This window comes from Myripristis murdjan, chromosome 17 (assembly GCF_902150065.1).
Source record: "Myripristis murdjan chromosome 17, fMyrMur1.1, whole genome shotgun sequence".
In the NCBI taxonomy this organism is placed as follows: Eukaryota; Metazoa; Chordata; class Actinopteri; order Holocentriformes; family Holocentridae; genus Myripristis; species Myripristis murdjan.
Window position 1 is genome coordinate 35,285,187 of NC_043996.1, and position 24,839 is coordinate 35,310,025.

At 49.4% G+C, this 24,839-nt stretch overlaps 1 protein-coding gene across 1 annotated transcript; it reads right to left on the reverse strand.

Moving 5' to 3' along the window:
• Positions 1 to 778: 778 nt before the first annotated feature.
• Positions 779 to 24,385, reverse strand: slc4a2a (solute carrier family 4 member 2a). The gene is made up of 23 exons (XM_030074817.1): positions 24,332 to 24,385; positions 22,938 to 23,024; positions 21,711 to 21,843; positions 19,496 to 19,698; positions 19,310 to 19,419; positions 18,935 to 19,059; positions 15,198 to 15,331; positions 11,684 to 11,864; positions 11,116 to 11,251; positions 10,435 to 10,588; positions 10,212 to 10,308; positions 9,385 to 9,569; positions 8,886 to 9,102; positions 8,170 to 8,373; positions 7,616 to 7,764; positions 6,942 to 7,136; positions 5,984 to 6,193; positions 5,583 to 5,672; positions 4,399 to 4,565; positions 3,547 to 3,800; positions 2,134 to 2,303; positions 1,037 to 1,210; positions 779 to 883 (listed from the first exon to the last, which is right to left on the reverse strand). Exons 1-23 carry the CDS (start codon positions 24,383 to 24,385, stop codon positions 803 to 805), a joined length of 3,510 nt encoding a protein of 1,169 aa, XP_029930677.1. The 3' UTR covers positions 779 to 802.
• Positions 24,386 to 24,839: the final 454 nt, after the last annotated feature.

A 24,839-nucleotide genomic window follows, 5' to 3' on the forward strand; every position in this document is an offset into this window, starting at 1 on the left:
CTAATTTCCAGGTCATTGTCTGCTAAATGTTTTTTTCACTTTTCCACCTGTGTTCCTGCCCACACACACACACACACACACACACACACAGAAAGTTCTGGACTGGAGGTTCCAGGTGACAATCAGCATCCTGCTGGCAGCAGTGGGCGGGGTTTATGTGGTTAGCGGCGTTAGCGTAGCATCAGTTTGATTTTAATTCCCTGAATTCCCATTCTTTTGTCATTTTTTTTTTTAAACCTTTTGTGTAATTTTTCTGGTTAATATGATTTTAAATCTAATTATATATATTGTTAATAACCATACTATTTCATATTAGAAATATAGTTTTATGGTATTTTCTTTCTACTTTGGATTTTTTTTTTTTTTTTTTTTTTTGCTAATAATTTTCTTGTCATTTCTTAGCTGGCACTTTGTTAATTTTCCAGTCCGTTTTTTAAAAATGATTTTTCTAGCAGTGTGTGTGAGACAGCATGGGAAACCACACACTCTCTACCTGTTCACTGTAGTGTGTGTGTGAAGGCTGTGAGTGTGAGAGACGTGAAGCTGCCACTAACAGGTGAAGAGGAGACGTTGTGTTAGTGTCACACACACACACACACACACACACACACACACACACAGCACATGATGATGAAGCAGCCGAGGCCATCAGAGTCATAAAAATAAAAGCTCATCTTCAAAAATACAAAAGAGATTTAAAAACAGAAACATGATTTCAGCGCTAACAGTCCCTCCGTCTCCACGGCTACAGATATGCTAATGAGGGAGGACGCCGTCGGACCAATCCCGTGGCGGCGGCGGGTCACACGGGCATCTGCCTGTGGGAGTACTCGTCCTGCCCCTCCCACTCCTCCAGGTGGGGCTCTGCATCGTCTGCATCCAGCTGCAGGACAGAGGGCAGAGGGCGTCGTCATGGTAACAAATAATAACATGTAGACTGTAAATGTGTTTGCCTGCATTGCCCAGCGCGCGCGCGTGTGTGTGTGTACGTGTGTGTGTGTGTGTGTGTGTGTGTGTGTGTGTGTGTGTGACTCACACACTGCAGCTCCCGGCGGCTGAAGATGCGCGGCAGCAGCAGCGTCTTCAGCGGGACGGTGAGCAGCAGCACGAAGGGGAAGGCGAGCGCCGCCGCCGTCGACATGACGACCCACAGCAGAGAGAGACAGGCCACCTGCAGCACGGTGAACAGGTGCATCCTCAGGGTCCGCACCTGAACCACAGACAGGTGAGACACAGACAGGTGAGAGACACACAGATATATGTGTGGGGGCGTGGCGTGGGGGCGGGGCTCACCTTGCAGACGTAGGTGTGGTCGGGGTGGTGTGGGGGCGTGGCTTGGGGGCGGGGCTCACCTTGCGGACGTAGGTGTGGTCGGGGTGGTGTGGGGGCGGGGCTCACCTTGCGGACGTAGGTGTGGTCAGGGTGGTGTGGGGGCGTGGCGTGGGGGTGTGGCTCACCTTGCGGACGTAGGTGTGGTCGGGGTGGTGTGGGGGCGTGGCATGGCATGGGGGCGGGGCTCACCTTGTGGACGTAGGTGTGGTCGGGGTGGTACTTGGGGGCAGGGCAGGGGGCGGGGCTCACCTTGCGGACGTAGGTGTGGTCGGGGTGGTACTTGGGGGGCGGAGCAGGGGGCGGGGCTCACCTTGCGGACGTAGGTGTGGTCAGGGTGGTGTGTGGGCGTGGCGTGGGGGCGGGGCTCACCTTGCGGACGTAGGTGTGGTCGGGGTGGTGTGGGGGCGTGGCGTGGGGGCGTGGCTCACCTTGCGGACGTAGGTGTGGTCGGGGTTGTATGTGTGTGTGTGGCGTGGGGGCGGGACTCACCTTGCGGACGTAGGTGTGGTCGGGGTTGTATGTGTGTGTGTGGGCGTGGCGTGGGGGCGGGGCTCACCTTGCGGACGTAGGTGTGGTCGGGGTTGTATGTGTGTGTGTGAGCGTGGCGTGGGGGCGGGGCTCACCTTGTGGACGTAGGTGTGGTCGGGGTGGTACTTGGGGGCGGGGCAGGGGGCGGGGCTCACCTTGCGGACGTAGGTGTGGTCGGGGTGGTGTGGGGGCGGGGCAGGGGGCGGGGCTCACCTTGCGGACGTAGGTGTGGTCGGGGTGGTACTTGGGGGCGGGGCAGGGGGCGGGGCTCACCTTGCGGACGTAGGTGTGGTCGGGGTGGTACTTGGGCGGCTTGAGCAGCAGCAGGAGGCGCTCGCTCAGCTGGATGCCGTTGAGCGACATGACGCCCATGTAGAGGAAGATCCCGAACAGAACCGCCAGGGGGATCTGGCGCAGGACCTCGCCCATCACGATGGACAGACCTGCCGGCACATTTTCAAACGCTGGACTTTAGTGAAGCTCCACTGGCAGGTCGCTCCGAGTCACGAGGCTCGAGTCCAACTGAAGGTCACGAGTCACAGGTGCCCAGTCCAACACCTGTGCTGTTAGCTACACGCCTAAAGCAGTAAACTACAGTAATAGTAGTACTATCAGGAGTAGTACTTGTGGTAGCAGTAGCAGTAGCAGTAGTATCATTAGTAGTACTTGTAGTAGCAGTAGCAGTAGCAGTAGTATCAGTAGTACTACTTGTGGTAGCAGTAGTCGTACTTGTGGTATCAGTAGTAGTACTTGTGGTAGCAGTAGCAGTAGCAGTAGTATCAGTAGTAGTACTTGTGGTAGCAGTAGCAGTAGTATCAGTAGTAGTACTTGTGGTAGCAGTAGCAGAAGCAGTAGTATCAGTAGTAGTACTTGTGGTAGCAGTAGTCGTACTTGTGGTATCAGTAGTAGTATTTGTGGAAGCAGTAGCAGAAGCAGTAGTATCAGTAGTAGTACTTGTGGTAGCAGTAGTCGTACTTGTGGTATCAGTAGTAGTACTTGTGGTAGCAGTAGTCGTATTTGTGGTAGCAGTAGTAGTACTTGTGGTATCAGTAGTATCAGTAGTTTTACTTGTGGTAGCAGTAGCAGTAGTATCAGTAGTAGTACTTGTAGAAGCAGCAGTTGTACTTGTGGTATCAGTAGTACTACTTGTGGTAGCAGTAGTCGTACTTGTGGTAGCAGTAGTAGTACTTGTGGTAGCACTAGCAGTAGCAGTAGTATCAGTAGTAGTACTTGTGCTAGCAGTAGCAGTAGCAGTAGTATCAGTAGTAGTACTTGTGGTAGCAGTAGCAGTAGTATCAGTAGTATCAGTAGTCATACTTGTGGTAGCAGTAGTAGTACTTGTGGTAGCAGTAGTCGTGCTTGTGGTAGCAGTAGTAGTACTTGTGGTAGCAGTAGCAGTAGCAGTAGTATCAGTAGTCATACTTGTGGTAGTAGTAGTAGTACTTGTGGTAGCAGTAGTCGTACTTGTGGTAGCAGTAGTAGTACTTGTGGTAGCAGTAGCAGTAGCAGTAGTATCAGTAGTAGTACTTGTGGTAGCAGTAGTCGTATTTGTGGTAGCAGTAGTAGTACTTGTGGTATCAGTAGTATCAGTAGTAGTACTTGTGGTAGCAGTAGCAGTAGTATCAGTAGTAGTACTTGTAGTAGCAGCAGTATCATCAGCAGTATCTGAGTACCAGACAGACGTACCCACTAAAACAGCCACCAGGAAGCCGGTGACCCGCTGCTCCTTGACCTCCTGGATGCGGGGCTTGTCGCCGGGGGCGACGGCCTTGCTCATGACGGTCAGGGCGTTGGTGTGCGTGACGGAGCGAACCGTGGCGGCGGATAACCAGGGCAGCCCGAAGAGCGCCGAGACTCCGCCCACCACCACGATGATGAGCAGGTCCACGTGGAACCCGGTGCCCTTCACCAGCATCCGCTCCTTCTTACTGCAGATCAGCCTGATCAATACAATCGATTGATTATCAGCTTTGGTCTGATCAGGCCTCCTGATTCAGGTTCAGACTGACCTGATCTCTTTCACAGACACAAGACACAGGCAGAGACACGAGCTGGAAATTAGCGAGAAAATCGTCATAAGAATTATAAGACAGAGTTATAAGGAAATGACCTGAAAGTTAGCACACAAAACAGAGAGAAAATTTAAAAAACAAACGAAAAAAAAATAGGAGAAAATTATAATTACATATTTGAAAATTTATTACAACAAAAATATTTTCTAATAATTTTCTCCTTTTTGTGTGCTAATTTTCAGGTCATTTTCTTGTTTTATTATTTCTTTGTTTTATTTTTCTAATTTTCTTTTCTATCCTGTTGCTTAAATTCAGGTCAGTGTTTGTCATTGTTGGGACTAAATTTTAGGTCATTTTCTTGTAACTTTTTATTAATTTTTTGCTGGTTTGTGGGTAATTTCTGGCTAAGCTGCTTGTTGCCTTGTTGCTGTGTTTTTGAGAGAAATCAGGTGAATCGGCTCAGGTTTCAGTGTGTTACTTTAAACCGAGACAAGAGACAAACAGGAGGGAGGAGGCGGGCTCGTACGCTGTGATCTGCGACTCCATGAAGATGAGGATGAAGACGAGCAGGCCGGGCAGCGCGCTGGCAGCCATCATCCACACGGGAAACTGTCCGTCCGAGCCCAGAGGGGAAACCAGCCAGCCGCGCTTCTCCGGGCTGGACACCGAGAAGCCGCTGGGCACGCTCAGCTTCTGTAACAAGGTGTTTCAGGTCTGTTAGAGCGGCTTTCACCTTCATCATCGCAGCCTGGCATTGTACCGACACACTGCGCCCCGCCCCGCCCCGCCCCGCCCCGCCCCGCCCCGCCCCGTCCCGCTGCAGGAAAACTGAACTGACTGAACACATGTTGACCAAGTTTTCCTTCTGGACAGAATCTGCTGTTGAAAAATGTGATACAAATGTTTTATGTTCATGATGCATAATTAATCATTTGTAATTGGTTCATAATTTCATGCAATAAATAACTAAATACATAAATCATCTGTTGTCAGGTTAAACGTAAATATGATGTGAGTGATGTGTAGTAAGTTCATTAGTGATAGTTAATATCTCGTGCGTCTCCTCTGTGTTCTTTGGACCCAGCAGACGCTCCTGTTTCCCTGACAAGCAGCCGACCAGGTGCTTCGCTTCACCTGTCTTCTTTTACCTGTCTCTCACCTGTCTTTTACCTGTCTTTCACCTGTCTTTTACCTGTCTCTCACCTGTCTTTCACCTGTCTTTCACCTGTCTTTTACCCTTTTTTTTACCAGTGGCGTCACTAGGCTGTTTTATTCGGGGCTAAAGCCCCAGATATTTTGTAATTAGCATATGTGTATACCCTTCATACCTCCGCACGTCTTTTGTGTTGGGGTGCGCGTTAACACAACACTTCCTCTAGATGGCAGTGCTGAGCACCAATAAACCAGCATTAATAAAACATGGCGACTGTGGAAGAAGTTCTTTTATTCTAACCCTAAACGTAAAAAAAAAAAAAAAAAAAAAATGCGTCGGTGGGACGTGAGGCCACTAAACCTCAGCCAGCCCTTCGGGCGTTGATGCATCAACACCTCGGTCACGCCTCACGCCTCAAGGCTGTTTCAGAGAAGCGGCTGGCGTCTGTGTTGTTGTGAGGAGAGCTACAGGTAAGAAATGCCAAAACGTGTCAGAATAGCGTGAGCGTCTGTCTTGTGTGTGTGTGTGTGTGTGTGTGTGTGTGTGTGGCAGCTGACCTGGGTGTAGGTGTCTTCCACGCTGAAGTCCACCAGCACCATGATGAGGATCGCAATGGGAACCCCAAAGTCTCCGATGATCCTACGGAGCTGAAACACACACACACACACACACACACACACACATACACACACACACACACACACAGAGCAGTTTGTTGGATTGTGAGAAGAAGATGCCTGTCAACCTCTTCCATGCTCTGGACACATGAATGTGACTCAGGTGGGAAAACAGCTGATTCGCAAAAAAGCAAGAAATTACTCAGCATTCACAAAAAAATAGTAATATGAATAAATAAATAAATAAATAAAAATAACAACAGTGATAATAACGATAACGACAATAATAACAGCAAAATGTTGGCAAAATGACCAAAATACGCTGCGGTCATGTGACTGACCCGGCCGGGGAAGAAGGCGCTGTTCTTGAACTTGCGCAGGTAGAAGGCGATGAAGTAGGTTCCCGACATGAGCACCAGGGACAGCAGCGCCGTGTTGGGCTCTCCCACCACCTTCCCAGCAGGCCCGGCGGCCGCCGCTGTGGAGTTACACCAAGACGATGCTGTGTCGTTTCCATGGTAACAGCTTTGGAGAGGATGCTCCTGAAAGATCTGGAAAGACAAAGACACCAGGCTCAGATCCGTCCTGCAGAGCACGCCGCCTGCTCACCTGAGCTCACCTGGAGCTTCACTCTGACTGAAGCTCTGTCGTCTTTATAAACTAACTCCAACAAACTAAAGTGACAGAGAAAATGTCTTCAGTTTTCATCTTTGTCAGTTTATGTGGTTGTTCATCTGTCCTCAGTGAACACATTTATTTTAAATGGAATGATATTTTTATCATTATCAGTTTTTATGACACAATATTTGACATTTTTGAATCTCTTCCCTGACAAATACCTCATCTTACAAAAAAGACTCAAACTAACAGTGAAGCTGGTAAAACTAAACTAAAGCTGAGCATTTTCAAAAAATAAAACTAAACTAGTAAACTTGCTTTGAAAACTAATTTAAACTGAAACTGAAAACAAAAAGTCAAAATGAAATAAAAAATAAAACTAATGAAAGATGCAAAACAATAACAACCTTGAATCTAACATGGCAGATTGGTACCACCGCACAAAAAAATAAAGATAAACAATACAAGAAAAGTTCTTGCATGAATGAGGTCCACCAAACGTTCCAGAGAGAACATGAAATATATGAGCTGATGTTCTTGGTCCGGCAGCAGAGCTCAGGTCAGCGCAGACACAGAGACAAAACATTTAAAAAACGAACAAACGACCAGATCAGGACTGAAATCATCAGCGGAGACATTTAGATCATTTCCGCCCAGTTGCTCCCAGCAGCAGATCCTCACCTTGACCAGTTTGGCGAACGTCTCGTAGATGAAGATGAGGGAGATGAGGAAGGAGAAGATCTCCTGAGTGAAGCGGGAGACGAAGCGGACCAGGTAGCTTCCCTCCAAGGCCACGGTGAGCAGGACGATGAGCACCAACCAGAACCCGATCCACACCCGGCCGGTCAGATACTCCAGCTCATTGTCCTTACAGAACTGCACACAAACAGCACAGGTGGAAAAACAACAAAATCCTGTGTCCAGGTATGACAGTGAGACAGTAGGCAACAAACATGTCTGGAGCCAGGGGATTAATAATCCAAGAAAAAAACTTGGATATTTTCAGATATTAAAGTGGTAATTTTGAGGAAAAACCTCAGGAATGATTGTTTTTTCCCTTTTTTGGGGGGGGGGGTTTTGGTCCAGGAACGTGGCTTCACTTTGCTGAATCCCGTTCTTGGTTCTCGATTAACCCCAAAAAACAAGTAAAAGCAAAAGAAAAACTAATTTTCTCAGTTTTTTTCTCATAAGTTTGTGCCTTTGAAATGGACTTTCTAAACGGATGTTTCTTGACCACAGACTGGCCTCACAGTTCCACTCTGGGGAACAGTGGGTTCTCCACAGTGGAACCGTGTTCCCCACAGCCTTCAGAGCAGAGGAGGACAGCAGGTTGTGATGAGGTCAGATGAACTCACCGAGTAAAAGGCCTCTTCAAACACCAGCAGTGGTCCGGAGAAGCCGATCACCAGCAGCGGCTGAGCGCCCAGCAGGCTGAAGATGATGCCCTGCATCGCCGTGGCAACAATCAGCTCCGACACACCAATCAGACCCTCTGTTTTCTCACCTGCAACACAGGAGCAGAGAACCTGAAATGACCAAACTGTGTAAGAGAACAGGGGGGATTAGGAGCGCCGCATGGCTGGAAGGAAAACAGGAATCAGCTGCTCTTTGGGTCGGATCAATGCAAAATACAGTTTTTTAAGATTGTCTCCTTTTTAAATAACATCCTGTGTAGAACACGACCAGCAAACTTAAAGAACCTAAAAATATACTGTCCATTGACCAAACTGCGTCTCTGGAAGCAAGGTTTCTAGGAATCTTTCTGGGAAAGTTCTCAGGTCTACTTTAAGGTTCAGAAAAGTCACAGTTGAGTTTTTGGATTCCTGCCTGCAGCTGCAGAAGCTGACGGAGAAGCTCCCCTGAGGCACACCTGAGGCACCTGCTGCCTCCCTGCAGGTGCAGGACTCACCCAGCAGGCCTCCGAAGGTGATGGCAGGCGAAAGTGCGGCGAAGTAGATGAAGATGACGGCGGCCATGCACTGAGGGTTCAGGGCGTCTTGGATGTCGCTGAGGTACTGCGGGTAGCGCCGCTTCACGTCGCTGATCAGCCCGCCAAACAGACGACCCGAACGCCTCAGAGGGTCGTCGCTGGGCTTCGAGGGAACCAGCAGGTCTGGAGACCAAGAAGGAAAGAAGAAGTTGACGTTCTTCCTCCATCCTGGACGGGCTCAGGGTGAAGGTCCCTGGTGACTGACAGCATCATGAACAACAACAACCAGAGAGGAGCTCTGCTCTGCCACGACACTGAGACTCTTTTTCCTGCAATCAATAACATTAATAACTGCTGTGATTACCCTGCTGTTTCATGTCAGAATAGTTGCTGTGAACATCTCAATGTGCTCAATTTCTTATTTCTGCATTTATTGTAGTAATATTTTGTAAGCTTTTTCAAATTTCAAATGTCAAATTTCTAAGGCACAAATTTTTATATTTCTTATTTTGTTTTCTTATAATTTAATTCTTCTCTTGAAAATTTGAGCAGCTGCAACTGATCCAGTTTTCCCTTGGGGATTAAATATGAGGAGGCTTTTTTTATTCATAAAACATTTGCCTCAAATGCATATTTGTGATTCTTGGAAATGGCCCAGTCTGAATGTCAGCAGAGCATCTCTCCCAGAAAGTGACCTTGGTCGTCGAGGGTTTTGGGCTGCTTGGCCTGCAGCTTGCCGCTCTGCTCCTCCCTCTTGCGGAGCATTTCCCGTTGGAAGCGAGCGATGGAGTGAAGGAGCTCGTCCCCGCCGACCTCGGAGGGAGGAAGGACGATGCTGCAGTCCAGGAAACAGTTGATGGCCGTCAGCAGATCCTGGCGCTCGTCTGCCAGGTACGCCGCCTCGTGGAAGTGCTGAGGACAGACGGAGACTGAGGTGAGTCTAAAGAAAAGGATCCACCTCTCCTGTCTTACGTTAGGACACGAGTGCTGACCTAGCTCATCTGTGGTGGCTGTTTTCCAAAATCAGGTTGTAACCCCTGTTACCATGGTAACCAAGCAGTTAAGATCAGATTAAAAAAGTTATGCTGTTTCTGTGACATGGAGCCTGTTCTGCCGGAAACAGCTGTCTGGCTGGTGAATTATGGGATGCGGCCGTCTCTGTCCAGCTGGTTTCCGGAAGCTGCTGTCGCTCACCTTGTCGGACATGAGCGTGGAGATGGAGCGTCCGATCTGGTGGTAGTCCACGTTGGCGGTGGGCGGGCCCAGCAACAGGAAGAGGAAACGGACGGGAACAGGAACCTCCAGCACGGACTCCAGCAGGACGGCCTCCTGCAGGCGCACGAAGGCCATGGAGGGCTGGTCCAGGAAGCCCACGCTGCCTGCAGGGGGAGCACAGGAGGCCCGTCACCATGACAACGCTGATGATGTCAGAACTCCCGCCTTTATTTCCTCGCATTAAATTCTCATCCTGAGTTTGATTTTTTGATAAAAATCACATTCAATAGTCACACACGACTAGCCGAATATGTGAGTGCACAGTGGCGGTGTGATCGAGGCTCTCTTGCAGTCGCTGTGATTCAAAAAACTCGTTTGCACCACAGGTGAGACCTGAACCGGCCAGGTTACAACCTTTTGTTGCTTTTCTTTTTGTTTCTTAATTTCTTTGTACTACGGACAACCAATCATGTTTTGTTGCCACAGTTCAAACAGGTACAATCATGTCACGAGATTAAAAAATTAACATTTGGTCATTAAAATCTTCTTTTGTTGGCATTTTCCCTTTGAAATTGACATTTTAAATGTTACATGCTCTCTTCTAGTTCACTTTGTCTCATCTGACCTTCTTCCTGCAGTACAGACCTTCATGACGTTTGTTCTGGAAAGTGCCAACAGATTAAAATGTATTTTATTATTATTGGTGGGAATTAGTATGATAATGATAGTGTTAACAGTGATGCCTTGGTGTGAATGATGATGATGATGATGATGATGATGATGATGGCAGTGATGAAGGTGCGTACCCACGAGGACGACGGTGGCCTCGGCTTTTTCTGGAATTTTCTCCATCAGTTTGAGTTCATGTTTGGATTTGGAGTGACGAAGAGCTGGAGCCTCCTTCTGGACACACACACACACACACACACACACACACACACACACACACAGATGTTTACTTAGGTCACTTTGTTGGACACTGGAGGTTACCCTAACCCTGGCTCTGGCTCTGGGTCTGGGTCTGTCTACCTCGCTCTTCTCTCCGTCGGCGTCTCCGTGGTGCATCAGAGGCTGGGTGACGGAGGACTCTGATTGGCCGTTGTGTCTGTCCATCAGGGCGGCCATGTTGGCTCCTGAGATGTTCCTGCTGAACAGACTGTGGTCCTTCTCATCACTGGGGTGACTGTGGACACACAACAGGACATCAGTCGTCTCTGTGAACACACCTGCACAGCTCCTCACCAGGTGGGCAGTTCAGGGGAACCTGGCATTTTCAGCTCCAAACAACAAGACCAGATGACCTCTCAGTCAGTTACCATGGCAACGTTATCTTTGTCTTTCATGCTTAGGATCACCTGAAATGTTGCCAATAAAAATAATTTAACTCCAGGTGAAAAAGATAACGTGCAGGAGATTTTTTGTTTCTTAGTTTTTGCTGCTCATGCTCAGGTATAAACATTTATTTTAAATCACATCACGGCCCGTTCTCAAGGTACCGACTGATCTACCTGGAACAGGTACTCGTTAGCACCGATGTAATTCCACTGCTAACCTTAAAAGTAATAAGTTCAGCAGTGTCCAACCCTACATGGAAGATTAATAAAGTTCTTCAGTGTGTTCCTCAAACATGGCTGCCAGCAGGTTCTCTGGGAGCACTAGAGCTCCCTGTACGGTGCCCGTTCTAGCCGGTTCTGTGTCTGTGTGTAGAACCTGTGTTTGAGCAGCAGAGCGCGCAGAACGTTCCCTCGGTCCTCGGCTCGGATCTGATCTGAGATCACCATCTGCTCCACCACCTGCTGGGCGATGCCGGGCAGAGTGCGCTGGTTCAGGTCCAGCAGAACCGCACCTGGAACACACAGAACCACCACACAGAACCACACAGAACCACACAGAACCACACAGAACCATGAGAAGAGGTGTTTTAAAAGCAGAAACAAAAGAAACATTCAGAAACATCAGGACTGATGACATCATCAACATGACTGACAGGTGCAGGGGGTGGGGCTAAAAATGCACCTGGGGCCAGGTGTGTAAACATGCAGACGCTGTTTTCTCCACAGAAATCTGTATTTCTAAAAACAGACACACACACACACACACACACAAACACACCTGCACACACACGCCTGCACACAGAAGCACACACACACACACAGCTTTATAAATCTGACCAGAGGAATGCGTGTGTGTGTTTCTGGCTCTGTGTGAACACACACTTTTACACATCTGGCCCCTGCTGTCCTCAGGTGTGCAGGGAAACCCCGTGCCTCCTCCTCACCGTGGGAGATGGTCTTGCGGAGCTCCAGCAGGGAGCGGAAGGAGAGCGAGGCGACGTGGGGCCTCCCCCAGCGCTCCGTCTCCTCCTCCACCTCCTCCTCAAACTTGATCCATCGAGCCGTTTCCCTCCACTGCAGCTCCTGGTTCCTGTCAATCACCAGCTCGTTCAGCTCCACGAAGACCTGCACACACACACACACACACACACACACACACACACACACACACATTTACTCAGGTCACTTTACATTACACAGACTTACATTCATTTCCTGCAGTCTCAGCCTAACCCAGCCCTGACCCCGACCTAATCCCAATCTTAAGAGTCCTGTTTGTGCTCTTTAGGTACGTATGCAGCCCTCCTGAGACAAAGCAGGTACGGTGGCCTCAGGGTGTCAAAGGTCTTCAATGTGACCCAGTTTTCTCCTGGAGGCTCCGCTCACACACCCAGCCCACACCACACCACACACAGCCAATCTGATGGGACTGTAGGCTACAGTTTAACAACAGAGACTTTTAATTTAACTTTAAGCCCTAAAATGTTGGTAATTAATCTAAGACCTCGGCTCAACAGTGACAACCTCTGGGGGCAACTGGAGAATGTTTACTTAGGAAATATCTTGAAGACCTCCACGGTCAGCAAAATACAACACAAACAGCAAGTCGCTGGCAACAAATGACAAAATGAGCTGGACATGGAACATCAGCCGGGGTCTGATGAGCCCAGCCGGCCTCACGGTCTGCTGGGTAAACGCTGAAACACTCTGTGGCTTCATCGTCACACCACTGAGGAAATGGGCTTTGCTCTAAACTTAATATACTTAAGCAACCCGAAACCGAAGAACTGAAACAAGCCAACAACTGCTAAAACTAGCTTGCATGGACTGAAAGATAAAAATAAACGTACAAAGGGGATTTGAAAACCACCATTGTTTGATTTTCCCGGTTGAATCAGTCAGTTTATGTTTTACATAAGTTGCCATTTTGTTCTAGGTAGACCTAAACCAAACCAAACCCTACTCTTAACCATTTCAAAATAAGAATACAAGAATATATTAGACCCTAACAACAACCTGGCATCAGCCTTCAACCAATTTAGATCCTAAATTATTCTTAAACTTGGCCAGAACCCTAACCTTAACCCTTTCAGAGGAGAATTTTACACCCTGACCCTAACCTGAATCAAACTCAGAACTTTAATGATTCTCAAAGTCGACTGAGACCAATTTAAACCCATAACTACTTCAGAATAAAATTAAAATAACACATTCTCAACATAAGCGGACCCTAACCGTAACCAAACTTTAAAAACAATCACCGCTCTGTTCAGTTTTAGAATCATAACTGGAGTCCCATGTTGTTGCACTGTGCAGAGGGCCACAGGTGAAGGTCTGTCTCACCTGGTGCCAACATCAGGAGCCACGTGGACTCACCTGAACTCACCTGAACACACAGAGCTTCAGGAACTCACAGCAGCCAATAGAAACGTCAATCTCACATGCCCTGCCACCCCGCCCGGCCAGCAGGGGGCGCCACCGTTAGCGTGTCGAGGCGTGTTGTCACAGACAAGGGCCAGAGCCTTTTCTCTCCAAAACTCACCTGGCAGCCCGAACCCAAACCCCTAACCCTAACCCTAACCCTAATCCTAATCCTAATCCCAATCCTAATCTTAACCACCGACTCCAAAAAGCAAGCCGTCCCCTATCACTGGTCTTAAGTCTCATGTGTGTCCCTGAAAGTAGTCAAACACACACACACACACACACACTCTCACACACACACCCACACTCACACACACTCACACACACACACACACACACACACACACACACACACACACACACACACACACACACACACACACTCACACACACACACACACACACACACACACACACACACACACACACACACACACACATAAAACCTTTCACATTACCCACAGAGGTATAGTTCATTCTCTCATGAAGACTGACACTTTGTCTTCATGGTTGAAATGTGATGAAAATGGAAGCTGTGTGTGACGGTGCAGCTGCAGGTGGAGGTGACAGGTGAGCCACAGTGTGACGCTACAGGCAGCTGATCTAATTCAACCTCAAGGTTCTTCTAATGAAATAAAGTCTGCAGCTTCAGTTCACCTGACAACAAAAACCTCTACCTGGACTCACCTGGACTCACCTGGACTCACCTGGACTCACCTGGTCTCACCTGGTCTCACCTGGTCTCAACTGGACTCACCTGGACTCACCTGGTCTCACCTGGTCTCACCTGGTCTCACCTGGACTCACCTGGACTCACCTGGACTCACCTGGTCTCACTGGTCTCTGCTATCTGCTACCTTTCTCTTCCCCATGAGCAGTGGGCCGTTCCATTTGGTTTTGTTTTGTTTGGTCTTACCTGTTGGACCTGAGTTGGTGTTTCTGCATCAAACTGAACTGAGAGGTTTGTTTATTTGATATTTTGTTAAAATTTCAGATCAAATCAACATCGTCAATTTCATCATTTTGTAAAAACTAACCCTAACCCTGTTTCTGATTTGTCCCTTCAGCTTGACTTTAAGATCCAGACTGAATTATGCTGGTCTAAACAAAACCAGGCTAAACTGGGCCACACCAGATTAAACCAGGCTAAACTGGGCTAAACCAGATTAAACCAGGCTAAACTGGGCTAAACCAGATTAAACCAGGCTAAACTGGGCTAAACCAGATTAAACCAGGCTAAACTGGGCCAAAGCAGATTAAACCAGGCTAAACTGGGCCAAACCAGATTAAACCAGGCTAAACTGGACTAAACCTGACCAAAGCAGAACCCAGGCTAAATCAGGTGTCTTACCTGGCGGTGGCGGCGCACCTGGACCACCATGCTTCAGAGAGAGAGGAGAAATGACTGCCTCCTCTCTGTCCGGCTTGTTATAACACACACACACACACGCACGCACGCGCGCGCACGCACGCACACACACACACACACACGCACACGCACACGCACACACACACACACACACTCACGCTGCTCCTCCTACTGTCTCTCACACCTCTGTCTGCAGACAACCAATCAAACACCAACTCCTGACACACACACCAGCCTGAACACACACACACACACACACACACACACACACACACACACACACACACCAGCCTGAACACACACACACACACACACACACACACACACACACACACACACACACACCAGACTCTTACAGGTGTTAATGGAATCACTGTACCCAGCTGACCTCTGACCCCCAGGCAGCTGAGTACTACAGTCTGTTAACATAATACTACTACTACTGCAACTCGTACTACAACCACTACTACCACTAGTACTACTGCTAGCCTTGGTACTACTGATTGTAGTGCTGCTTTTACTATCGCTACTACACAGTACTACTACAGTGCTACTACAGTACTACTACAGTACTACTACAGTGCTACTACAGTACTACAGTGCTACTACAGTACTACTACAGCACAGTGGTAGAGTGGCGTGGTGCTGGCTCCGCCCCCTCTGACCTCATGCGGCGTGCGGTCCAGCTTGCGGCTCCCGGCTGGCTCCCTCGGCCCCCTGCTGATATGGACCACCGGGCCTCGGCTGCTCTTCCTCACCAGGTGGCGCCGCACCGCCGGCACGTCGTCCAGCCGGTGACCTGAGGGGGAGGGGCATCGGGTGACTGACAGGCAACGTTATTAACCCCCAGAGGAGTGTGTGTGTGTGTGTGTGTGTGTCAATGGAGCACTTCATACGTTCTGCAGAGCAGCTGGAGAACCTCTGAGGGAACCACAGAGCTCTGAGGAGAACCATCTGAAACCTCCAACCAGAGCAGAACAGGACCAGTCAGTCACACACACACACACACACACACACACACACACACACACACACACACACACACACACAGGTCCCATGGGAATCTTGCGGTGTTTAAGTGAGTTTCAGGCTCGGCTGAACCTCACTGAGGCTCCGGTAAGACGAGATGTGAACCCTGACAAACCTAAAGCCACAAGACCTGATTAACCAATCAGTTTAAACACCTCACACACACACACACACACTCACACACACACACACACACACACACACACACACACACACTCGGCTGAAACGTGGTGATTAAGCGGGGGGGCTCAGGTTGCTGTGAGGAGTTTCTTGGTGAAACAGGATCTGCTCGTCTTCACCTCTGCATGGGAAAGCTGTTTTATTATTTTTTTTTTTTAAAGATTTATCTTTGTCTGTTCTTGGTTTTATCCTTTAGTTTTCTCCTTTTCTCCGTGTTTCATGTAAATCGTTGTTCGATATGTTGGGCTGACATGAAGCCCTCGGAGTGTTTTGTGTTTTCCAGAGGAAGCTGCTGACTTCATGTTCATGTTCTCCTTTTCAAATGAAGACGATCAGTTTGGAACCTGGTCTTCCTCTTCAGCTTGAAGGACTGGATCCCAGACCGGCTCACTCTTCTCAGATCTCACTGCTTGTCATTTGTTTTGATACGAAGTAAAGCCAAATAACAGCAGGATGAAAACCACATGACCCTGATATGAAAAGATGTTTTGGTCTGTGTTCATTATGGATCTGTCCAGGAGTCATAACTCGTCAGATCAATTCAAATATCACGTTCAAATAATCAGTAATCAATAATCACTGCTACAGATTTTTGTCTGGTGGGTTAAACAGTCTGAACTCTGACACATGGAGCCGAGAGAAGAACATGTTGAGATGATCCCTCACACACCTTCTCCTTCCTAACAGCTTCAAACGGTTCCTCATCCTGCTGAGGAACCTCAGGAACCTGCAGAACCCCGAGCCACGCCGGGCGCACCCTGCCCCGTGCAGGGAGGACATCCACTGTGAGGCTCACACAGGAACAAGGACCAAGAGCAAGACAAGGAAGAAGAAGAAGAAGAAGAAGAAGAAGAAGAAGAAGAAGACGACGAAGAAGAGGAAGAGGAAGAGGAAGAAGATGCAGAGTACTCACAGAAGTCAACCTTCAGCCTCTCATGGAACAAACAGTTGAAATGTTTCATCACCACCAGAACAGACCCGTGCTTCATGTTGCCTCACACTGATGGATGCTGTGTCAGATATGAGGCATTTCCACACACACACACACACACACACACACACACACACACACACACACACACACACACACAGGCTGGAACAATGGCGCAGCAGTCCGGTGCGGCGTGGGCGGGGTGTGTGTGGGCCGAGCGGCAGCATTGTGTTCAGGTCAGCAGCAGCTTCAGGTCACATGAGCACAAACTGACCTGAAAGAAAAGTCTGTTATGTGGAACCGAGGAACGCCGAGAACATCTGGGTGTGAGCTGACGGGACGTCCCGAAAAACACACACACGTACAGACATGCACACACACACACACACACACACACACACACACACAGAACCAAACAAAAGCCTGAGTGTCCTCACGTCTTAATTAAAGGTCTTCATTTTGAGTTTGAGGTTGAGGGGTTTTGGAGGAGCGCCCCTCACCTGTCCTACAGGGGGAGACCGTTTCATTTTAACTTTCTCTCTGTCGCTTCTGTCCACATGATCACTTTAGGAGAACTCTCCTCCTCCTCCTCCTCCTCGTCAGCAGCCTGGAGCTCCGCCTCCTCCTCTGTCAGCCTCGTTTCCCTCAGCTTCCTGTTTCCATCAGCCCACTTCCTGCTCCTGAAGGTCTGCACGTCGCTGACCTGTTTCAACAAGCCCTCCCCCCGGGACGACCTCACAGGTCACCTGTCTGCTCCACAGGGTCACCTGTCTGCTCCACAGGGTCACCTGTCTGCTCCACAGGGTCACCTGTCTGCTCCACAGAGTCACCTGTCTGCTCCACAGAGTCACCTGTCTGCTCCACAGGGTCACCTGTCTGCTCCACAGGGTCACCTGTCTGCTCCACAGGGTCACCTGTCTGCTCCGAGCCACAGGAGCGCCTCCCCAACCCCCCAGCCACTGACAGCAGGTGAGGTGAGGAGAACGGTGCTGTCAGGGTCGGCGTTGGGGTTGGGGTCATTGTCAGGGTCGGGGTCGGGGTCGGTGTCAGTGTCAGCGTTGGGGTCAGGGTCAGGGGTCAGGGTCAGTGTTGGGGTCGGGGTCAGGGTCAGGGTCAGGGTCAGCGTTGGGGTCAGGGTCAGCGTTGGGTCAGGGTCAGCATTGGGGTCGGGGTCAGGGTCAGGGTCAGGGTCAGGTTCAGCGTTGGGGTCAGGGTCAGGGGTCAGGGTCAGTGTCAGCGTTGGGGTCGGGGTCGGGGTCAGGGTCAGGGTCAGGGTCAGGGTCAGTGTCAGCGTTGGGGTCAGGGTCAGGGGTCAGGGTCAGGGTCAGGGTCAGCGTTGGGGTCGGGGTCAGGGTCAGGGTCGGGGTCAGGTTTGGCATCAGGACCTGAGAACAAACACTGTTTACTTTGGATTTGAACCCGGGTCACCTGACTGAGAGTCGTGTTGATTTACCCAGCAGCCACCTCACCAACCTCCTGATGCTGATGATTTTAAAACGTAACTACAGCTCAGAACAGCCTGTACAGATTAAATATAAAGTGTTTTTTTTTTACCAGAGGACAGTCTGTGTGTTTGTGGTGACACACACACACACTGCTGCACACACACACTGCTGCACACACACTGCTGCACACACACACTGCTGCACACACACACACACACACACACTGCTGCACACACACACCTCCACAAGACTGAGGTGTGTTTTTGTTGTGCACAGAGAAATGGATTTAACGGATAAATAAAGTTGTGATTTTAAAAAAATGTGTCTCAGTGTGGCGCAAGTATGTGCACAGTCTAGCATTCTGTCTGTACTGGGAGCGCTGCTGTGACCTCTGACCCCTGACCTCTGACCTCTGGTTGCCTCTGCTGTTGCTGATCCACAAACTGAAGAAGACTGTCTGTATGCCAGAGTACAGAATAACGTGTAAAGTATAAAGAATAACATAAATGTGAGGTGTAAAGAATAAAGTGTAAAGTGTAAAGAATAAAGTGTAAAGTGTAAAGAATAAAGTGTAAAGTGTAAAGTGTAAAGTGTAAAGAATAGTGTAAAGAATAAAGTGTAAAGAATAAAGTGTAAAGTGTAAAGAATAAAGTGTAAAGTGTAAAGTGTAAAGTGTAAAGTGTAAAGTGTAAAGAATAGTGTAAAGAATAAAGTTTAAAGTGTAAAGTGTAAAGAATAAAGTGTAAAGTGTAAAGAATAAAGTGTAAAGTGTAAAGTGTAAAGGGTGGTGTAAGGTGTAAGGAGCAGTGTTACTGACTCTTGATGCCGTCCAGGTCGACAGACGTCAGCATCTGAGCCTCGGCGTCGTCCTGCGGCTCGTAGCTGTTACCATGGCAACTGGGCGACAGGCCGTTGTGACTGGTCTGGATAGTGGGCGGGTCACTGAGAGGGGGAGGAGTCAGAATGTGGAGGACAATCCAACACAGGTAACAGACCCAGTTATGTCACATTACAGACTTGGAGATTTATCGATCCAGTGGGGAAATCAACCAACCAATCAATCAATCAATCAATCAATCAATCAACCAATCAGTCATCAATCTTTCTATCTGTCTATCAGTCAGTTATCTAAACGCAAAAATCTGTTTCCTGTCCCATTTCCAATGTGTGTGTTCTAACGTGTGTTACTTACCTGGTGGGCGGGGCCTCAGTTAGGATGTGGGTGGAGCTGTGGTTAGCATCTGTTGCCATGGTGACTTGGCCGGGAGGTGGAGGTGAAGCATCGCCGTCATTCAGGAAGAACTAAAACATAATAGAATGAGAATAATCATCCAGTTTTTTTTGTGTGTGTGTGTGTGTGTGTGTGTGTGTGTGTTACCTGGGCGGTCTCGGTGTCCTCTCCATCAGTCTGGCTGTAGGACTCTTCCTCACCCTCCTCTTCCTCCTGGTCTTCTTCTATGGTGGCGTTGGGGGCGGAGCCTCTCCTGGCCTCCTTCCTCCTCCTGCCGCTCCTCTTCCTCCTGCTGTCGGCCGGCGGTTTGGACAGAGGCTGATGGACGTGCAGGGAGGAGTGACGGTGATCTGCAGGGAGTCCACACCTCATCATTACCACAGAAACACATTTAGACCCCTTAGGCTCCTCCTGCTCCAGAGGCCAGGCTCCTACCCTCAGGCTCTGCTCCCCGCCCCCAAGGCCCAACACCACCTGATGTTCCTCCACTGAGAACCCTCTCAGTAATCCCTGAAACCTTTAGGACCTGTGGAACCTGTTGAAGGACTCCTGGAACCTACCTAAGGACCTGTGGAACCTATTCATGGACTCGTGGAACATACTTAAGGACCCGTGGAACATACTTAATGACCTGTGGAACCCTCCTAAGAACCTGTGGAACCTACTTAAGGACCTGTGGAACCTACTTAAGGACCTGTGGAACCTTTCGAAGGACCTGTGGAACCTTCCTAAGGAGCTGTGGAACATACTTAAGGCCCTGTGGAACATACTTAATCACCTGTGGAACCTTCCTAAGGACCTTTGGAACATACTTAAGGACCTGTGGAACCTTACTAAGGACCAGTGGAACATACTTAAGGACCTGTGGAACCTTCCTAAGGACCTGTGGAACCTACTTAAGGACCTGGGGAACCTTCCTAAGGAGCTGTGGAACCTACTTAAGGACCTGTGGAACCTTTCGAAGGACCTGTGGAACCTTCCTAATGAGCTGTGGAACATACTTAAGGCCCTGTGGAACATACTTAATGACCTGTGGAACCTTCCTAAGGCCCTTTGGAACATTCCTAAGGACCTGTGGAAAATACTTAAGGACCTGTGGAACCTTCCAAGGGACCTGTGGAACATACTTAAGGACCTGTGGAACCTTCCTAAGCACCTGTGGAACATACTTAAGGAGCTGTGGAACCTTCCTAAGGACCTGTGGAACCTACTTAAGGACCTGTGGAACCTTCCTAAGGACCTGTGGAACATACTTAAGGACCTGTGGAACCTTCCTAAGGCCCCGTGGAACCTACTTAATGACCTGTGGAACCTTCCTAAGGACCTTTGGAACCTTCCTAAGGACCTGTGGAACCTTCCTAAGGACCTGTGGAACATACTTAAGGACCTGTGAAACCTTCCTAAGGCCCTTTGGAACATACTTAAGGACCTGTGGAACCTTCCTAAGGACCAGTGGAACCTTCCTAAGGCTCTGTGGAACATACTTAAGGACCTGTGGAACCTTCATAAGGACCTGTGGAACCTATTCATGGACTCGCGGAACCTGCCTAAGGACCTGTGGAACCTTCCTAAGGACCTGTGGAACATACTTGAGGACCTGTGGAACATTCCTAAGGACCTGTGGAACATACTTAAGGACCTGTGGAACCTTCCTAAGGCCCCGTGGAACCTACTTAATGACCTGTGGAACCTTCCTAAGGACCTTTGGAACCTTCCTAAGGACCTGTGGAACCTTCCTAAGTACCTGTGGAACCTTCCTAAGTACCTGTGGAACATACTTAAGGACCTGTGGAACATACTTAAGGACCTGTGGAACCTTCCTAAGGACCTGTGGAACATACTTAAGGACCTGTGGAACCTTCCTAAGGACCAGTGGAACCTTCCTAAGGCTCTGTGGAACATACTTAAGGACCTGTGGAACCTTCCTAAGTACCTGTGGAACATACTTAAGGACCTGTGGAACCTTCGTAAGGACCTGTGGAACATACTTAAGGACCTGTGGAACCTTCCTAAGGACCAGTGGAACCTTCCTAAGGCTCTGTGGAACATACTTAAGGACCTGTGGAACCTTCCTAAGGACCTGTGGAACCTATTCATGGACTCGCGGAACCTGCCTAAGGACCTGTGGAACCTTCCTAAGGACCTGTGGAACATACTTGAGGACCTGTGGAACATTCCTAAGGCCCTGTGGAACCTTCCTAAGGACCTGTGGAACATACTTAAGGACCTGTGGAACCTTCCTAGGGACCTGTGGAAAATACTTAAGGACCTGTTGAACATACTTAAGGACCTGTGGAACCTTCCTAAGGACCTGTGGAACATACTTAAGGACCTGTGGAACCAGCTTGTTTTTGTGTCTGACCTTCGAAGTCCTGCTCGTTGTAAACTCGGTGTTTCTCTGGCGGGCTGCGAGCCGCCGGGCGGAGGATCTGCTGGAAACACTCAACACCCAGCGCCTTGTTGAGGTCCTCTTCTTCTTCATCACTATGGCAATGAGGAGGAGGATGAGAGGGAGACACCGGCTGGAGGAGAGAAGGAGAGAGAGAGAGAGAGAGAGAGAGAGAGAGAGAGAGAGAGAGAGGGAGAGAGAGAGAGAGAGAGAGAGAGAGAGAGAGAGAGGGAGAGAGAGAGAGTGATCAAATGAAACTCAAACTTAAAACTTCTGACTCTTTTGAAGAGCAGCTAAAATGATCCCAGCTGAATGCAAACAGCAGCAGTGCAGTGGAGAGGCCAGCAGGGGGCGACACAGCTGTGCTCTCATGCGGTACAGTCTGTCCTGCCCTGGGACTCCTGATGTTTCTGATCTGGAACGGATCAAACACCAGCTGACTCCACCGCAGGGAGAGTCAGACATGTATTACTGTTGTTGTTGTTGATGTTTACACAGGCAAGTTAATGAAGAATGCTACCATTCATATGCTGCCAATGGGACGTGTCATAGGATCACTAAATTTTCAGTTTTCATGTTTACGTGGGTGACACCAGGTCTCGCTGGGCTGTGACTGCAGGACCTCCAGGATAAAACAGACCTTGATGCTTCAGTTTGACTCCTCCAGCAGTCAGATTACAAAGATTCAAGGTTCTAAGTCTCATCTTATCACAGGAACCAACCACATCTAATCTATCCTTGTCTCAACAAGAACATTTCTAAAATTAAAATTTCTAATATTCAGCCATTTCTGTCTTTGCAACAGTTTTTCATGCTTTCATTTCATGAGTAGATGGCTGCAGCTCTCCTGGTCTGTCTGCAGGAGAAAGTCACCAGGTACCACAGAACCAGAGCAGGTCACACCTGTCCTCTCCTCTGCTGGCTGCCTGTTAGCTCTACAGCTGACTTGATATTTTACGTAGGACTTTTAAAGCCTGGCAGCTTTGGGTCCCAGCTATATTTATGTGCTGCTAAATTCATGCGTGCGATCACGGCTCCTCGGGGGCCCCTCCAGGCCACCGTCCAGCCCTAGCCACTCACACTGGGACAGAGGAGACATAACCTGGGAAAGGTCAAACGTTCTTGTACATACATTAATGAAATAATTATCTCACAATTCTAAGAAAATTGTTCATGAAAAAAGGCTCTCTGCATTCTGACCTGTCTCAGAATCCCATCTTCAGGAATGGTGAGGGGGGACAGGAAGCCAGGGGCTGCTGGGAGCTGTGGTCTTAACCTGGACAAACACTAACGGGACATTCAAGGACAAATTTTTCACCACTTGTGTAGCCGCCGCTCGGGGAGCTGCAGAACATCATCGTCCTCCACAGGTTTCCAGTCCAGAACATGCAAACCACAGGCAGCCGCCGCCTCTCAGGACCTTCCAGCTCCTAAACGCAGCAGCTTGAACCTCACCTGCCGCTGACTCAGCAGCTGCTCTGTCCTCTTCCTGTTTCTCACAGGAGAACAGTTCTGCTGGAGAGTTCTGAAGAAACTTGACAAAGACACCGGACAGCTGCCCCCGGCCCCGCCCACATGGACACGCCCACATGGACACGCCCACATGGACACGCCCACATGGACGCGCCCACAAACACACAAAGATCTGGAGCCGCACGACGCCAAGTGGTGACACATTTACATGCATGGGCTCATTTTAGCTCAACAACAGAGCCAGTGTAGACAGGTGAGACGGGTGAGACAGGACAGGTGAGACGGGTGAGAGACAGGTGAGACAGGACAGGTGAGACAGGTGAGATGGGTGAGACAGGACAGGTGAGACGGGTGAGACAGGACAGGTGAGATGGGTGAGACAGGACAGGTGAGATGGGTGAGATGGGTGAGACAAGACAGGTGAGACAGGACAGGTGAGACGTGTGAGGTGGGTGAGACAGGACAGGTGAGACGGGTGAGACAGGACAGGTGAGACGATGGAAACAGGACAGGTGAGACGGGTGAGACAGGACAGGTGAGACGATGAAGACAGGACAGGTGAGACGGGTGAGACAGGACAGGTGAGATGGGTGAGACAAGACAGGTGAGATGGGTGAGACAAGACAGGTGAGACAGGACAAGTGAGACGTGTGAGGTGGGTGAGACAGGACAGGTGAGACGGGTGAGACAAGACAGGTGAGACGATGGAGACAGGACAGGTGAGACGGTTAGAGACAGGTAAAACAGGACAGGTGAGATGGGTGAGACAGGACAGGTGAGACGGGTGAGACAGGACAGGTGAGACGGGTGAGATGGGTGAGACAAGACAGGTGAGACAGGACAGGTGAGACGTGTGAGGTGGGTGAGACAGGACAGGTGAGATGGGTGAGACAGGACAGGTGAGACGATGGAGACAGGACAGGTAAGATGGGTGAGACAGGATAGGTGAGACAGGTGAGACGGGTGAGACAAGACAGGTGAGACGGGGGAGGTGAAACAGGAAAGGTGAGACAGGTGAGATGGGGGAGACAGGACAGGAGAGACGGGGGAGACAGACCGGGTGAGACAGGTGTGGTGAGACAGGTGAGACAGTACAGGTGAGACAGGTGAGGTGGACTCACAGTGGAGGCGGTCAGGGCGTCGGCAGGAGCCAGGGAGCTCTGATGGTGACTCATGTCGCCTCACAGGTCAGAGGTCACAGTGCTGCGTTGTGATTGGCTCGTTCAACAGGTGAGTTCCTGCAACAGGTAAGAAGGACAGGTGAGGCTCCTGTGGGCGGAGTTTACACCTGAACAAGCTCACACCCTGTCATGTTGCCTTCCTGTACCACATCCTGTGGTGTGTGTGTGTGAGTGAGTGAGTGTGTGTGTGTGTGTGTGTGTGTGTGTGTGTGTGTGTGTGTGTGTGTGTGAGTGTGTGTGTGTGTGTGTATGTTCGTGTGTGTGTTTGTGTGTGTGTGTGTGTGTGTGTGTGTGTGAGTGAGTGAGTGAGTGTGTGTGTGTGTGTGTGTGTGTGTGTGTTGGAGGTGTGTGTGTGTGTGTGTGTGTGTGTGTGTGTGTGTGTGTGTGTGTTGGAGGTGTGTGTGTGTGTGTCAGTCAGGTTGTTTTCTGTGAGGAAGGAGGTCAAAGG

Excerpts from the sequence above, each read along its gene's own strand:
- slc4a2a (XM_030074817.1), bottom strand. The coding sequence starts at position 24,385 with ATGAGTCACCATCAGAGCTCCCTGGCTCCTGCCGACGCCCTGACCGCC. Across the intron at positions 19,060-19,309 it reads ACTGAGGCCCCGCCCACCAG|TGACCCGCCCACTATCCAGA; the intron begins GTAAGTAACACA and ends TCCCCCTCTCAG. Across the intron at positions 10,589-11,115 it reads GCTCTGCTGCTCAAACACAG|TCACCCCAGTGATGAGAAGG; the intron begins GTTCTACACACA and ends GTGTGTCCACAG.